Genomic DNA, 17,021 nt, shown 5'->3' on the forward strand with positions numbered 1-17,021 from the left:
TCATCCTGACCTGAGTTCTCTCTCTGGTTCATCTTGACCTGAGGTCTCCCTCTGGATCATCTTGACCTGAGGTCTCCCTCTGGCTCATCTTGACCTGAGGTCTCCCTCTGGCTCATCTTGACCTGAGGTCTCCCTCTGGTTCCTCCTGACCTGAGGTCTCCCTCTGGTTCATCCTGACCTGAGGTCTCTCTCTGGTTCATCCTGACCTGAGTTCTCCCTCTGGTTCCTCCTGACCTGAGGTCTCCCTCTGGCTCATCTTGACCTGAGGTCTCCCTCTGGCTCATCTTGACCTGAGGTCTCCCTCTGGCTCATCTTGACCTGAGGTCTCCATCTGGTTCCTCCTGACCTGAGGTCTCCCTCTGGCTCATCCTGACCTGAGGTCTCTCTCTGGTTCTTCCTGACCTGAGGTCTCCCTCTGGCTCCTCCTGACCTGAGGTCTCCCTCTGGCTCATCTTGACCTGAGGTCTCCCTCTGGTTCCACCTGACCTGAGGTCTCCCTCTGACTCCTCCTGACCTGAGGTCTCCCTCTGGCTCATCTTGACCTGAGGTCTCCCTCTGGCTCCTCCTGACCTGAGGCCTCTCTCTGGCCTCTGTTGACCTGAGGTCTCCCTCTGGCTCCTCCTGACCTGAGGTCTCCCTCTGGTTCCTCCTGACCTGAGGTCTCCCTCTGGTTCCTCCTGACCTGAGGTCTCCCTCTGGTTCCTCCTGACCTGAGGTCTCCTTCTGGCTCCTCCTGACCTGAGGTCTCCCTCTGGCTCCTCCTGACCTGAGGTCTCCCTCTGGCTCCTCCTGACCTGAGGTCTCCCTCTGGCTCCTGCTGACCTGAGGTCTCCCTCTGGCTCCTCTTGACCTGAGGTCTCCCTCTGGCTCCTCTTGACCTGAGGTCTCCCTCTGGCTACTCCTGACCTGAGGTCTCCCTCTGGCTCCTCCTGACCTGAGGTCTCCCTCTGGCTCCTCCTGACCTGAGGTCTCCCTCTGGCTCCTCTTGACCTGAGGTCTCCCTCTGGCTCCTCTTGACCTGAGGTCTCCCTCTGGCTCATCCTGACCTGAGGTCTCTCTCTGGTTCTTCCTGACCTGAGGTCTCCCTCTGGCTCCTCCTGACCTGAGGTCTCCCTCTGGCTCATCTTGACCTGAGGTCTCCCTCTGGTTCCACCTGACCTGAGGTCTCCCTCTGACTCCTCCTGACCTGAGGTCTCCCTCTGGCTCATCTTGACCTGAGGTCTCCCTCTGGCTCCTCCTGACCTGAGGCCTCTCTCTGGCCTCTGTTGACCTGAGGTCTCCCTCTGGCTCCTCCTGACCTGAGGTCTCCCTCTGGTTCCTCCTGACCTGAGGTCTCCCTCTGGTTCCTCCTGACCTGAGGTCTCCCTCTGGTTCCTCCTGACCTGAGGTCTCCCTCTGGTTCCTCCTGACCTGAGGTCTCCTTCTGGCTCCTCCTGACCTGAGGTCTCCCTCTGGCTCCTCCTGACCTGAGGTCTCCCTCTGGCTCCTCCTGACCTGAGGTCTCCCTCTGGCTCCTGCTGACCTGAGGTCTCCCTCTGGCTCCTCTTGACCTGAGGTCTCCCTCTGGCTACTCTTGACCTGAGGTCTCCCTCTGGCTACTCCTGACCTGAGGTCTCCCTCTGGCTCCTCCTGACCTGAGGTCTCCCTCTGGCTCCTCCTGACCTGAGGTCTCCCTCTGGCTCCTCTTGACCTGAGGTCTCCCTCTGGCTCCTCTTGACCTGAGGTCTCCCTCTGGCTCATCTTGACCTGAGGTCTCCCTCTGGCTCCTCTTGACCTGAGGTCTCCCTCTGGCTCCTCCTGACCTGAAGTCTCCCTCTGGCTCCTGCTGACCTGAGGTCTCCCTCTGGCTCCTCTTGACCTGAGGTCTCCCTCTGGCTCCTCTTGACCTGAGGTCTCCCTCTGGCTACTCCTGACCTGAGGTCTCCCTCTGGCTCCTCCTGACCTGAGGTCTCCCTCTGGCTCCTCCTGACCTGAGGTCTCCCTCTGGCTCCTCTTGACCTGAGGTCTCCCTCTGGCTCCTCTTGACCTGAGGTCTCCCTCTGGCTCATCTTGACCTGAGGTCTCCCTCTGGCTCCTCTTGACCTGAGGTCTCCCTTTGGATCATCTTGACCTGAGGTCTCCCTCTGGTTCCTCCTGACCTGAGGTCTCCCTCTGGCTCCTCCTGACCTGAGGTCTCCCTCTGGCTCCTCCTGACCTGAGGTCTCCCTCTGGCTCCTGCTGACCTGAGGTCTCCCTCTGGCTCCTCTTGACCTGAGGTCTCCCTCTGGCTCCTCTTGACCTGAGGTCTCCCTCTGGCTACTCCTGACCTGAGGTCTCCCTCTGGCTCCTCCTGACCTGAGGTCTCCCTCTGGCTCCTCCTGACCTGAGGTCTCCCTCTGGCTCCTCTTGACCTGAGGTCTCCCTCTGGCTCCTCTTGACCTGAGGTCTCCCTCTGGCTCATCTTGACCTGAGGTCTCCCTCTGGCTCCTCTTGACCTGAGGTCTCCCTCTGGCTCATCTTGACCTGAAGTCTCCCTCTGGTTCCACCTGACCTGAGGTCTCCCTCTGACTCCTCCTGATCTGAGGTCTCGCTCTGGCTCCTCCTGATCTGAGGTCTCGCTCTGGCTCCTCCTGACCTGAGGTCTCCCTCTGACTCCTCCTGATCTGAGGTCTCGCTCTGACTCCTCCTGATCTGAGGTCTCCCTCTGGCTCCTCCTGACCTGAGGTCTCCCTCTGACTCCTGTTCACCTGAGGTCTCACTCTGGCTCATCTTGACCTGAGGTCTCCCTCTGGCTCCTCCTGACCTGAGGTCTCCCTCTGGTTCCTCCTGACCTGAGGTCTCTCTCTGGCTCCTGTTGACCTGAGGTCTCCCTCAGGCTCCTCCTGACCTGAGGTCTCCCTCTGGTTCCTCCTGACCTGAGGTCTCCCTCTGGCTCATCTTGACCTGAGGTCTCCCTCTGGTTCCTCCTGACCTGAGGTCTCCCTCTGGCTCATCTTGACCTGAGGTCTCCCTCTGGTTCATCCTGACCTGAGGTCTCTCTCTGGTTCATCTTGACCTGAGGTCTCCCTCTGGCTCATCTTGACCTGAGGTCTCCCTCTGGCTCATCTTGACCTGAGGTCTCCCTCTGGCTCATCTTGACCTGAGGTCTCCCTCTGGCTCATCTTGTCCTGAGGTCTCCCTCTGGTTCCTCCTGACCTGAGGTCTCCCTCTGGTTCATCCTGACCTGAGGTCTCCCTCTGGTTCCTCCTGACCTGAGGTCTCCCTCTGGTTCCTCCTGACCTGAGGTCTCCCTCTGGTTCCTCCTGACCTGAGGTCTCCCTCTGGCTCCTCCTGACCTGAGGTCTCCCTCTGGCTCCTCCTGACCTGAGGTCTCCCTCTGGCTCCTGCTGACCTGAGGTCTCCCTCTGGCTCCTCCTGACCTGAGGTCTCCCTCTGGCTCCTCCTGACCTGAGGTCTCCCTCTGGCTCCTGCTGACCTGAGGTCTCCCTCTGGCTCCTCCTGACCTGAGGTCTCCCTCTGGCTCCTCTTGACCTGAGGTCTCCCTCTGGCTCCTCTTGACCTGAGGTCTCCCTCTGGCTCATCTTGACCTGAGGTCTCCCTCTGGCTCCTCTTGACCTGAGGTCTCCCTCTGGCTCATCTTGACCTGAGGTCTCCCTCTGGTTCCTCCTGACCTGAGGTCTCCCTCTGGCTCCTCCTGACCTGAGGTCTCCCTCTGGCTCCTCCTGACCTGAGGTCTCCCTCTGGCTCCTCCTGACCTGAGGTCTCCCTCTGGCTCCTGCTGACCTGAGGTCTCCCTCTGGCTCCTCTTGACCTGAGGTCTCCCTCTGGCTCCTCTTGACCTGAGGTCTCCCTCTAGCTACTCCTGACCTGAGGTCTCCCTCTGGCTCCTCCTGACCTGAGGTCTCCCTCTGGCTCCACCTGACCTGAGGTCTCCCTCTGGCTCCTCTTGACCTGAGGTCTCCCTCTGGCTCCTCTTGACCTGAGGTCTCCCTCTGGCTCATCTTGACCTGAGGTCTCCCTCTGGCTCCTCCTGACCTGAGGTCTCCCTCTGGCTCCTCCTGATCTGAGGTCTCCCTCTGGCTCCTTCTGACCTGAGGTCTCACTCTGGGTCCTCCTGAGCTGAAGTCTCCCTCTGGTTCCACCTGACCTGAGGTCTTCCTCTGACTCCTCCTGATCTGAGGTCTCTATCTGGCTCCTCCTGACCTGAGGTCTCCCTCTGGCTCCTGTTCACCTGAGGTCTCACTCTGGCTCCTCCTGGCCTGAGGTCTCCCTCTGGTTCCTCCTGACCTGAGGTCTCCCTCTGGCTCCTCCTGACCTGAGGTCTCCCTCTGGCTCCTCCTGACCTGAGGTCTCCCTCTGGCTCCTCCTGACCTGAGGTCTCCCTCTGGCTCCTGCTGACCTGAGGTCTCCCTCTGGCTCCTCCTGACCTGAGGTCTCTCTCTGGCTCCTGTTGACCTGAGGTCTCCCTCAGGCTCCTCCTGACCTGAGGTCTCCCTCTGGTTCCTCCTGACCTGAGGTCTCCCTCTGGCTCATCTTGACCTGAGGTCTCCCTCTGGTTCCTCCTGACCTGAGGTCTCCCTCTGGCTCATCTTGACCTGAGGTCTCCCTCTGGTTCATCCTGACCTGAGGTCTCTCTCTGGTTCATCTTGACCTGAGGTCTCCCTCTGGCTCATCTTGACCTGAGGTCTCCCTCTGGCTCATCTTGACCTGAGGTCTCCCTCTGGCTCATCTTGACCTGAGGTCTCCCTCTGGCTCATCTTGTCCTGAGGTCTCCCTCTGGTTCCTCCTGACCTGAGGTCTCCCTCTGGTTCATCCTGACCTGAGGTCTCCCTCTGGTTCCTCCTGACCTGAGGTCTCCCTCTGGTTCCTCCTGACCTGAGGTCTCCCTCTGGTTCCTCCTGACCTGAGGTCTCCCTCTGGCTCCTCCTGACCTGAGGTCTCCCTCTGGCTCCTCCTGACCTGAGGTCTCCCTCTGGCTCCTGCTGACCTGAGGTCTCCCTCTGGCTCCTCCTGACCTGAGGTCTCCCTCTGGCTCCTCCTGACCTGAGGTCTCCCTCTGGCTCCTGCTGACCTGAGGTCTCCCTCTGGCTCCTCCTGACCTGAGGTCTCCCTCTGGCTCCTCTTGACCTGAGGTCTCCCTCTGGCTCCTCTTGACCTGAGGTCTCCCTCTGGCTCATCTTGACCTGAGGTCTCCCTCTGGCTCCTCTTGACCTGAGGTCTCCCTCTGGCTCATCTTGACCTGAGGTCTCCCTCTGGTTCCTCCTGACCTGAGGTCTCCCTCTGGCTCCTCCTGACCTGAGGTCTCCCTCTGGCTCCTCCTGACCTGAGGTCTCCCTCTGGCTCCTCCTGACCTGAGGTCTCCCTCTGGCTCCTGCTGACCTGAGGTCTCCCTCTGGCTCCTCTTGACCTGAGGTCTCACTCTGGCTCCTCTTGACCTGAGGTCTCCCTCTAGCTACTCCTGACCTGAGGTCTCCCTCTGGCTCCTCCTGACCTGAGGTCTCCCTCTGGCTCCACCTGACCTGAGGTCTCCCTCTGGCTCCTCTTGACCTAAGGTCTCCCTCTGGCTCCTCTTGACCTGAGGTCCCCCTCTGGCTCATCTTGACCTGAGGTCTCCCTCTGGCTCCTCCTGACCTGAGGTCTCCCTCTGGCTCCTCCTGATCTGAGGTCTCCCTCTGGCTCCTTCTGACCTGAGGTCTCACTCTGGGTCCTCCTGAGCTGAAGTCTCCCTCTGGTTCCACCTGACCTGAGGTCTTCCTCTGACTCCTCCTGATCTGAGGTCTCCCTCTGGCTCCTCCTGACCTGAGGTCTCCCTCTGGCTCCTGTTCACCTGAGGTCTCACTCTGGCTCCTCCTGACCTGAGGTCTCCCTCTGGTTCCTCCTGACCTGAGGTCTCCCTCTGGCTCCTCCTGACCTGAGGTCTCCCTCTGGCTCCTCCTGACCTGAGGTCTCCCTCTGGCTCCTCCTGACCTGAGGTCTCCCTCTGGCTCCTGCTGACCTGAGGTCTCCCTCTGGCTCCTCCTGACCTGAAGTCTCCCTCTGGCTCCTCCTGACCTGAGGTCTCCCTCTGGCTCCTGCTGACCTGAGGTCTCCCTCTGGCTCCTCCTGACCTGAGGTCTCCCTCTGGCTCCTCTTGACCTGAGGTCTCCCTCTGGCTCCTCTTGACCTGAGGTCTCCCTCTGGCTCATCTTGACCTGAGGTCTCCCTCTGGCTCCTCTTGACCTGAGGTCTCCCTCTGGCTCATCTTGACCTGAGGTCTCCCTCTGGTTCCTCCTGACCTGAGGTCTCCCTCTGGCTCATCTTGACCTGAGGTCTCCCTCTGGCTCCTCCTGACCTGAGGTCTCCCTCTGGCTCATCTTGACCTGAGGTCTCCCTCTGGTTCCTCCTGACCTGAGGTCTCCCTCTGGCTCCTCCTGACCTGAGGTCTCCCTCTGGCTCCTCCTGACCTGAGGTCTCCCTCTGGCTCCTCCTGACCTGAGGTCTCCCTCTGGCTCTTGCTGACCTGAGGTCTCCCTCTGGCTCCTCTTGACCTGAGGTCTCCCTCTGGCTCCTCTTGACCTGAGGTCTCCCTCTAGCTACTCCTGACCTGAGGTCTCCCTCTGGCTCCTCCTGACCTGAGGTCTCCCTCTGGCTCCACCTGACCTGAGGTCTCCCTCTGGCTCCTCTTGACCTGAGGTCTCCCTCTGGCTCCTCTTGACCTGAGGTCTCCCTCTGGCTCATCTTGACCTGAGGTCTCCCTCTGGCTCCTCCTGACCTGAGGTCTCCCTCTGGCTCCTCCTGATCTGAGGTCTCCCTCTGGCTCCTTCTGACCTGAGGTCTCACTCTGGGTCCTCCTGAGCTGAAGTCTCCCTCTGGTTCCACCTGACCTGAGGTCTTCCTCTGACTCCTCCTGATCTGAGGTCTCCCTCTGGCTCCTCCTGACCTGAGGTCTCCCTCTGGCTCCTGTTCACCTGAGGTCTCACTCTGGCTCCTCCTGACCTGAGGTCTCCCTCTGGTTCCTCCTGACCTGAGGTCTCACTCTGGCTCCTCCTGAGCTGAAGTCTCCCTCTGGTTCCACCTGACCTAAGGTCTCCCTCTGGCTCCTCCTGATCTGAGGTCTCCCTCTGGCTCCTCCTGACCTGAGGTCTCCCTCTGGCTCCTGTTCACCTGAGGTCTCACTCTGGCTCATCCTGACCTGAGGTCTCCCTCTGGCTCATCTTGACCTGAGGTCTCCCTCTGGCTCCTCCTGACCTGAGGTCTCCCTCTGGCTCCTCCTGATCTGAGGTCTCCCTCTGGCTCCTTCTGACCTGAGGTCTCACTCTGGGTTCTCCTGAGCTGAAGTCTCCCTCTGGTTCCACCTGACCTGAGGTCTTCCTCTGGCTCCTCTTGACCTGAGGTCTCCCTCTGGCTCCTCTTGACCTGAGGTCTCCCTCTGGCTACTCCTGACCTGAGGTCTCCCTCTGGCTCCTCCTGACCTGAGGTCTCCCTCTGGCTCCTCCTGACCTGAGGTCTCCCTCTGGCTCCTCCTGACCTGAGGTCTCCCTCTGGCTCCTCTTGACCTGAGGTCTCCCTCTGGCTCCTCTTGACCTGAGGTCTCCCTCTGGCTCATCTTGACCTGAGGTCTCCCTCTGGCTCCTCTTGACCTGAGGTCTCCCTCTGGCTCATCTTGACCTGAGGTCTCCCTCTGGTTCCTCCTGACCTGAGGTCTCCCTCTGGCTCCTCCTGAGCTGAAGACTCCCTCTGGTTCCACCTGACCTGAGGTCTCCCTCTGACTCCTCCTGATCTGAGGTCTCGCTCTGGCTCCTCCTGACCTGAGGTCTCCCTCTGGCTCCTCCTGATCTGAGGTCTCCCTCTGGCTCCTTCTGACCTGAGGTCTCACTATGGGTCCTCCTGAGCTGAAGTCTCCCTCTGGTTCCACCTGACCTGAGGTCTTCCTCTGACTCCTCCTGATCTGAGGTCTCCCTCTGGCTCCTCCTGACCTGAGGTCTCCCTCTGGCTCCTGTTCACCTGAGGTCTCACTCTGGCTCTTCCTGACCTGAGGTCTCCCTCTGGTTCCTCCTGACCTGAGGTCTCACTCTGGCTCCTCCTGAGCTGAAGTCTCCCTCTGGTTCCACCTGACCTGAGGTCTCCCTCTGGCTCCTCCTGATCTGAGGTCTCCCTCTGGCTCCTCCTGACCTGAGGTCTCCCTCTGGCTCCTCTTGACCTGAGGTCTCACTCTGGCTCATCCTGACCTGAGGTCTCCCTCTGGCTCATCTTGACCTGAGGTCTCCCTCTGGCTCCTCCTGACCTGAGGTCTCCCTCTGGTTCCTCCTGACCTGAGGTCTCTCTCTGGCTCCTGTTGACCTGAGGTCTCCCTCTGGCTCCTCCTGACCTGAGGTCTCCCTCTGGTTCCTCCTGACCTGAGGTCTCCCTCTGGCTCATCTTGACCTGAGGTCTCCCTCTGGTTCCTCCTGACCTGAGGTCTCCCTCTGGTTCATCCTGACCTGAGGTCTCTCTCTGGTTCATCTTGACCTGAGGTCTCCCTCTGGCTCATCTTGACCTGAGGTCTCCCTCTGGCTCATCTTGACCTGAGGTCTCCCTCTGGCTCATCTTGACCTGAGGTCTCCCTCTGGCTCATCTTGACCTGAGGTCTCCCTCTGGTTCCTCCTGACCTGAGGTCTCCCTCTGGCTCATCCTGACCTGAGGTCTCTCTCTGGTTCTTCCTGACCTGAGGTCTCCCTCTGGCTCCTCCTGACCTGAGGTCTCCCTCTGGCTCATCTTGACCTGAGGTCTCCCTCTGGTTCCACCTGACCTGAGGTCTCCCTCTGACTCCTCCTGACCTGAGGTCTCCCTCTGGCTCATCTTGACCTGAGGTCTCCCTCTGGCTCCTCCTGACCTGAGGTCTCTCTCTGGCTCCTGTTGACCTGAGGTCTCCCTCTGGCTCCTCCTGACCTGAGGTCTCCCTCTGGTTCCTCCTGACCTGAGGTCTCCCTCTGGTTCCTCCTGACCTGAGGTCTCCCTCTGGTTCCTCCTGACCTGAGGTCTCCCTCTGGCTCCTCCTGACCTGAGGTCTCCCTCTGGCTCCTCCTGACCTGAGGTCTCCCTCTGGCTCCTCCTGACCTGAGGTCTCCCTCTGGCTCCTGCTGACCTGAGGTCTCCCTCTGGCTCCTCTTGACCTGAGGTCTCCCTCTGGCTCCTCTTGACCTGAGGTCTCCCTCTGGCTACTCCTGACCTGAGGTCTCCCTCTGGCTCCTCCTGACCTGAGGTCTCCCTCTGGCTCCTTCTGACCTGAGGTCTCCCTCTGGCTCCTCTTGACCTGAGGTCTCCCTCTGGCTCCTCTTGACCTGAGGTCTCCCTCTGGCTCCTCCTGACCTGAGGTCTCCCTCTGGCTCCTCCTGACCTGAGGTCTCCCTCTGGCTCCTCTTGACCTGAGGTCTCCCTCTGGCTCCTCTTGACCTGAGGTCTCCCTCTGGCTCATCCTGACCTGAGGTCTCTCTCTGGTTCTTCCTGACCTGAGGTCTCCCTCTGGCTCCTCCTGACCTGAGGTCTCCCTCTGGCTCATCTTGACCTGAGGTCTCCCTCTGGTTCCACCTGACCTGAGGTCTCCCTCTGACTCCTCCTGACCTGAGGTCTCCCTCTGGCTCATCTTGACCTGAGGTCTCCCTCTGGCTCCTCCTGACCTGAGGCCTCTCTCTGGCCTCTGTTGACCTGAGGTCTCCCTCTGGCTCCTCCTGACCTGAGGTCTCCCTCTGGTTCCTCCTGACCTGAGGTCTCCCTCTGGTTCCTCCTGACCTGAGGTCTCCCTCTGGTTCTTCCTGACCTGAGGTCTCCTTCTGGCTCCTCCTGACCTGAGGTCTCCCTCTGGCTCCTCCTGACCTGAGGTCTCCCTCTGGCTCCTCCTGACCTGAGGTCTCCCTCTGGCTCCTGCTGACCTGAGGTCTCCCTCTGGCTCCTCTTGACCTGAGGTCTCCCTCTGGCTCCTCCTGATCTGAAGTCTCCCTCTGGCTCCTGTTGACCTGAGGTCTCACTCTGGCTCATCCTGACCTGACGTCTCCCTCTGGCTCATCCTGACCTGAAGTCTCTCTCTGGCTCCTCTTGACCTGAGGTCTCACTCTGGCTCCTCCTGACCTGAGGTCTCACTCTGGCTCATCCTGACCTGAGGTCTCCCTCTGGCTCATCCTGACCTGAGGTCTCCCTCTGGCTCATCCTGACCTGAGGTCTCTCTCTGGCTCCTGTTGACCTGAGGTCTCCCTCTGGCTCCTCCTGACCTGAGGTGTCCCTCTGGCTCCTGTTGACCTGAGGTCTCCCTCTGGCTCATCCTGACCTGAGGTCTCCCTCTGGCTCATCCTGACCTGAGGTCTCCCTCTGGCTCCTATTGACATGAGGTCTCCCTCTGGCTCATCCTGACCTGAGGTCTCCCTCTGGCTCATCCTGACCTGAGGTCTCCCTCTGGCTCCTCCTGACCTGAGGTCTCCCTCTGGCTCCTCCTGACCTGAGGTCTCCCTCTGGCTCCTCCTAAACTGTTTCTGAAAAGAATGCCAAGTGCCCAGCCTTGGCATCATGGCTCTCCGACCAAAAACATCCATAATGATTACGCACAGTAATTACTCGCAACAACTGTAATCCAATATTGAGCGGGCAAATTATTAAAAGATTTTTGAGAAAAATTTGTATTTGCCTTGGAATGCGTGACAAAAATAACTTTGAGTCGCAGCAAGAAAGCGCGAGGATTTATTTACCTGTAGGCACAGCAAAATGATCAACACCGTTGTGCATGCCCAAAGCAATTTTCTCCTCCAAGCCAAAATAGAGCCAGAGTTATCAGAAAGGTCTTTATAATGGATGAAATGCTTTTGGTCTAGAAAAAAACATAAATGCCGAGTGAAATATCGAATCGAAGCTATTTCAGGTTTATAATCAGGTACAATTTAATCAATAGCCAATTTAATCATCATTGCTGCTCAAGCGAGCGGAGTGCAGTGTTCATTAATTTCACAAAAATCAATAACCAGCAGAGGGTGAAGTGACGAGAAATTTGTAGCTTGTCAAAAAAGAACATCATTTGTTTCTGGCCAGGAAACCCACTCATGTGATTTTAGTTTCTCATAGAGGGGAGAATCCCCCCCGCCCCCCGGAATGTCCCCGTTGGTCAGACATACTCACACACTCATACTCACTCACTCACATACTCACTCACACAACAACCGCCATTCGCCACTAAGTGGCGGTGACGTCACCACGACGCTTGTGCCAGGCTACGTGCACGTTGAAGCCACGTGAATGTCGAACACCCGCTGCATTTCACTAGGGTTGGGAGATCATCTCTGCCCGGTGCCTTTCCTGGTCTCAGACTCTGGATCGCCTTCAGTACTTCCTCAACAGATGGCACCTCAGCCAGCCACTCACAGGGGGTGACTTCTTCTAATATTTGTGGCACCGCAGCCTCAGCAGGGTCATCCCCACTTTGTCCCACAATGTTTTCCAGGCTGAGGGATTTCCCCTCTCCCAGGACCTCACAGAAATGCTCAGAAAAGTTGCAAACCTGTTCCTGGGTGTGAGAGATTGGATCAATGTTATTTCCCCTAATGACGGTAATAGGTGTGGCGCTGCAGGTTACTTTTTTGATGGAGTTAAAGAGCGATTTTTGGTCGCGGGCCATTGAGGCAGACTCCATCTCCTCAGCAACCTGCGACTACCACCCCTCCTTGCAGCGCCTCACGGCTCTCCGAACCTCCGAACGAAGGCTGCGGTAAACCTCCTCATTCTCTGATGTGGGATGCTGTAGACGATGAGAGTGGGCCTGTCACTTTTTCTCAGCCAGCCTGGACACCTCCTCTGTCAGCCAGGGTCTCTGGGGAGGTCTGGACCATCTACCCAAAGCCGCCATTGCAGCTGCATGAGCCACAGTCCTAAACCTCGCGCATTTCCCCTCGACATTAGGAGGAGTGGGTGACGCTGCCAACCCCATCTGCAAGCGATGATGAAATTCTCACTTAGAACTTTCATCAGCTAGCTTAGACCATGCCACTTTGGGTTTGAATGAGGTCCTGGGTGTCCACCCACCACCGGAGTGGAAGAATGGCAGGCGCATCTTACAGATGACAAGTCGATGGTCAGTGTGCAGATTAGCTCCATGGTAGGTCCTGGTGTCAAGGACATGGGCTCCGCATCCGCTTTCCGTCACTATGTAGTCCAACAGATGTTCTTGCTTGGACCCGGCATACATCCATGATGTTGTGTGGATGCGCCGATGCCGGAACAGCGTGTTGGTAATTACAAGCCCATAAACTGCACAAAAATCTATCAGCCTCCTACCATTGTTATTTAACTGATCTGGCCCATGCCTTCCAATCACTCCAGACCAGGTGCCAGCATCATGACCAACTCGGGCATTGAAGTCGCCCAACAAGATGACTCTATCCCGAGGGGCCACTTTAGCTAGCACCTATGACAGGAGGTCATAAAAGGCATCTGACTCATCAGCCTTGCCGCAATCCCTCCATGGATGTTCGTCTTCGGTGGGGGCATAAGTAACTACGACCACCACTCCTCACCTCTGGTTGATGGGAAGGTGAGCCCAAAGTAGCCTGGGGCTTACAGCTTCCCACAACTCACCGCCACGCTCCCACGCCCCCTTCATTCTTTTGTTCAGAAGAAGAGCCACTCCATGTTGTTTGGCAGTCTCCTGCCCCGAGTAGAGGACTGTCCACCCCTCATGGTGGCAGGAGCCAGAGCCGGTCCACCGAACCTCCTGAATACCACAGAGATCCAGGCGGTACTGGTCCAGCTCCCGACAGAGGAGTGGCAGCCTCTCCTCCGCAGTGAGCGTTCGAACATTCCACGTGGCCACACGTAGTGGCTTTTTGTTGTTTCTGGAGGAGCTTCGAGGGTAAGGATTCAGTCTCCTGGCTCCGCCAAATGGGGTTTGGCTCACTCACATACACTTACTCACTTACACACACTTACTCACACACTCACTCACACACTCACTCACACACTTACTTACTTACACACACTCACACTCACACACTCACATACTCACTATCACACTTAAACACACTCACTCACTTACACACTCACACACTCACTTACATATTCAGTCACACACTTACACACACTCACTCACTTACACACTCACACACTCACTTACACTCACTCACACGCTCACTTACACACACACTCACTAACACACTCACTCACACTCACCCATCTCTCTGCAACTCTCTGCATCTCCATCCTCCACATCAAGTGCCACCTTCACAATTCGGCTACCAAATAATTAAAAGCTGAGGCTCTCTCTATAGAATCGAGAAATAGTTATATCAAACTAAACATTTTTTTTGTCGTTTATGTTTGGATTAACATTTAAAGAAGCACATCTACTGTTAGACCATTAGGACTGCAGTAAGATATGTGCGTAAACAAAAATAATTCAATACAAAATTACCCGCGCAATGCGTCGTCTGACCACAGAACCGTCTTCCCATAACGTAATAGTGATCGTGTATGTGTGGGTGTGTACCTGTCTGTTCGTCTGTGTGGGGGTGTGTGGCGAGCGGTTAGCGCATTGCACCACGAACCCGGCCACCCGAGTTCGATTCCCGCTCATAGCCAATACCAGTGACGGTTATCTGAACTGGTCCTGGGTCTCCCCTAGATTTACTCTGCCTAAAATGAGTACCTGGTGCGGTGTGTAATAAGATCGCCACTAAAGGAGGCCCGGGCGTGGTGCTGGCAACTCACCCCCTCGTGTGCCGTGCCGGCCTTGACAGGTGCAGCTCGCTAACAGCACTTGCCCCAACAGTCCGTTAAGACTATATGGGGGGTTTTTGTATTTGTGGTGCGCGTTACTGTCCATGAGACGAGACAGCACCGACAGTGACGGTGAGGATCGATCTTCGGTGCTTGACCACGCTCGGTGTTGTCGAAACGAGTAAGTGCATGGTGCGATTTGTGTCTTGAAAGAACGCCATCCAGGAGAAGGGTGAGAGATCAACTCCCGAGAGAGAAATCAAAGTAACGTTTTGCTCTTTTTGAACCTCGTCCCCAATCTAACACAGAGAGAGGGAGGGGGCCTAATTATACACATCTTGCAGTTCACCAGCGTTGGTTGAAGCAAGCCTGACTCTGCTGACGAGACACAATGAATGCTCAAACCGGTCCTGAGTTTGCGTGTGTCAGACAAAATGCGAATGAAATAACACGCTCCCAGGCGGCCGTGTGGCTGACGTGGAGGGACAACCGTGGGAGCGAGGGATAGTGCCTTGCCTTATTTTCTGCACACTGACGCCGGTGATTATTCTACCAAACCTGCGGGTGCCGGGTTCCCGGTGCCACGCGACTCTTTGGTGAAGCTTCGAGCTCGGGGGACCCTCGTCCCATCATCGGGACGTAACGCCGCGGTGCCGGGTTGCGAAAAAATCCGGGACGGGGTTTTTGCTAAACCTCGGCGAAGCACTTCATCCGTACCTTTCTTCTCCTTCTTCTCCTTCTCTTCCTCCTCCCCGCCGGCGCCCAGCAGCGTGAAGATGATACCCGTCTGGGAGTTGATGCCGATGGCCGTGACGAGCATCCGTCCGGAGCCCTCCATCACGTGGGTCCCTGGACACGCGCGGAGCAGAGGAGCGCACGAGTGCGCACGCGGCTAAACACGGCTGGACCGCCGCGTCCGGTTCTTCGGTCGATGCCAGTGGCTCGCAAAAAGGGGTGGGGCGTGTGGTGCTGCAGGATTTACATTTTTGTTTCAACGACAGTTTCTGAGCACAGGGTCCAAAGGGCCATAAACGTCAAGCGGCCGGCAAGAAAGAGCACGATCAAAGATTTTACAGAAACGAGCTTAATGCATTTATTGAAGCGAGCGAGTTCACCATTATCATTATTGTTGTTATTTTTGTCATACGAGCTTGGGAGAAGAAAAGAGACGACAGGAGGGAACTGCAGAGCGGAGCCACGCGGGGGAAGGAGCGTGACGCGTCGTGACCTGCGGGGCGATGTGCGCGCGAGCGGCATGCGGGCGACACGACGACGCGGAGACGAGGCAAACCTGAGAGGAGCATGGGGTCGCGGTCAATGGTTTTGCGCACGTGGTCCGACTCGCCCGTCAAGGAGCTCTCGTCGATCTTGAGGTCGTTGCTCTGGATGAGCACACCGTCGGCCGGGAGCAGGTCCCCTGCAGACAGAACACGCGGTCGCTCGCGTCACAACTCTGAACTCGGCCGATGCTCCTTCTTGCGTACGGCTTAGGGATTAGCAACTTCAAGATCTGTATGCAAGTTAAAAGGTCACAAAGCAGCTTCAGGTGAGGATCCATCTGCTGCTGCTACTACTTCCATCGCTGAGTGCGTGACGTCGGCAAGTGGTTCATAACGTCCGCCGTGGTCTTGGTCAGCGACTCCACAGTCGCACTCCGGGGCTCCCCTTCAATTTGCACGACAGCTTTGTCGGGTGGTGGAAGTTTAATGATACATTTTTGGCACAAAACAGCTACCATGTGGCGCAACCCAAAAACGAATACGGATCATCAAGATTGTCAAGATATCACCGCGATAAATAATGCAATGGGTGGTGCACGGAAAGAGCAAACAGTTACCAGTGACAAAAAACCACCAATATTATACGACAGAGAACACGAGGGGTCCGAAAAGCACGAAAATGCTGAACATGGGTCAGCACGCACGCAACTCTGATTTGTAAAATAAGCACCGGGAAATGCGCAACACAATTGGAGTCTTGAGATACTTTGGGGGGGCCGCGTGATGCCCCCCGCTGGCATTCACGTCTGTGGCGCTCGGCAGAGCGTGGCGTGGATACCCAATAGAGCGACTAACCGTATTTGACCTGCGCGATGTCCCCGACCACGATCTCGGCCACGGGTATCTGGATGACTTGGCCACCTCGGATCACCGAAAATGTCTGCTCCTGCTCGATGCGGCTCTGCAGCCCACGGAATTGCTTCTCCTTGCTCCAGTCGTTGAAGGCGGTGACCACCACCACGCAGATGACGGACAGCAGGATGGCGGCCCCCTCGATCCAGCCGGCTTCCGCCTCACCCTCGTCCTCCACGCCGCCTGCCGCGCTGCCACACACTGCACAAAGAACAGCAACAACGACAAGGGGGGGTCGCACCACATCACCGCGCGTCATCAAGCGTCCCTTCACCACCCTCGTCACCGTCACATGGGCTGCAGCCGTTCCCATGTCCACGCTCGTCGTCATCAACCGCGATCAATCCACTGCTGAAGGCCTCCCCAAGCCTCTGCCAACTCACACCACCCTGCGATGCAGCGATGCAGCCAGCACCTGCACGTGAATTATTTCATCGCTCCATCTCCTCAGCAGACGCTCTCTCGGACGCGTTTCATTCCTTGGCCATCGGTCATCGTCCCTTCTAGAGGTGACCTGCACAAGCGCACTCGCCTTTTCTTCACAATTTGAACAATGTCATTCACCTGCGTGCGTTCCCTAATCACATTTCCCTCTGCCTGTAGCTTTGTAATTCTGAATAGAGGTAATCCTCTACTTACGATGGAGATGCGTTACGACGACCCCATCGTAAGTCAAAAATATCGTAAATCGAAGATGGCCTGGTCTACCCAGGAGTCTTAAGGAATGGTGATAATTTAGCAAAACAGACCAATTTACAGTAGCGTACTGTATAAACTATATACTGTATGTATTTATTAATTACAATACTATATTGCACAGTGTCCCAACGTACAGTATCGTACCTCGTACGCTGCTGCGTTTGCGTACCGCGCGAAATTTTAAATATTTTACAATTTTGTCATATCGCTATCGCCATCGTAGGATCGAAATATTGTAAGTCGGGGACCGTCTGTATACATTGCTCGATGCTTCTTGGAGCACTCTTGCATTATTGTCCGATATTTTTCGTGAGTGACCGTGTTTCTGAACAACTTGTCATGGCGGGCAGTACGCACCGATCGCAAAACTCTCCTCTCTAGGCACATCGCTTGAGTTCCATTCTCATGACTAAGCTCAGATTTCCAAAAACACTCCAACTCCGCCTCTATAATTGGTCGTGTTAATTCTGGCCCCGCCGGAGGCCGTCGTCGCTATGATCCCAA

At 57.0% G+C, this 17,021-nt stretch overlaps 1 protein-coding gene across 1 annotated transcript in view; it reads right to left on the bottom strand.

Annotated features, from left to right (window-relative positions):
- The window catches only part of LOC144729269 (plasma membrane calcium-transporting ATPase 2-like), a 231,618-nt gene that overhangs the window by 108,699 nt on the left and 105,898 nt on the right, over nucleotides 1-17,021 (bottom strand). The window contains exons 5-7 of the mRNA XM_078609397.1: nucleotides 15,762-16,019; nucleotides 14,978-15,103; nucleotides 14,404-14,535 (exon numbers count right to left, since the gene is read on the bottom strand). Coding sequence (XP_078465523.1) covers nucleotides 14,404-14,535; nucleotides 14,978-15,103; nucleotides 15,762-16,019 — 516 coding nt within the window. The remainder of the gene's footprint in view (nucleotides 1-14,403; nucleotides 14,536-14,977; nucleotides 15,104-15,761; nucleotides 16,020-17,021) is intronic.

This window comes from Lampetra planeri, chromosome 32 (genome assembly GCF_965212315.1).
Source record: "Lampetra planeri chromosome 32, kcLamPlan1.2.h2, whole genome shotgun sequence".
Lineage (NCBI taxonomy): Eukaryota > Metazoa > Chordata > Hyperoartia > Petromyzontiformes > Petromyzontidae > Lampetra > Lampetra planeri.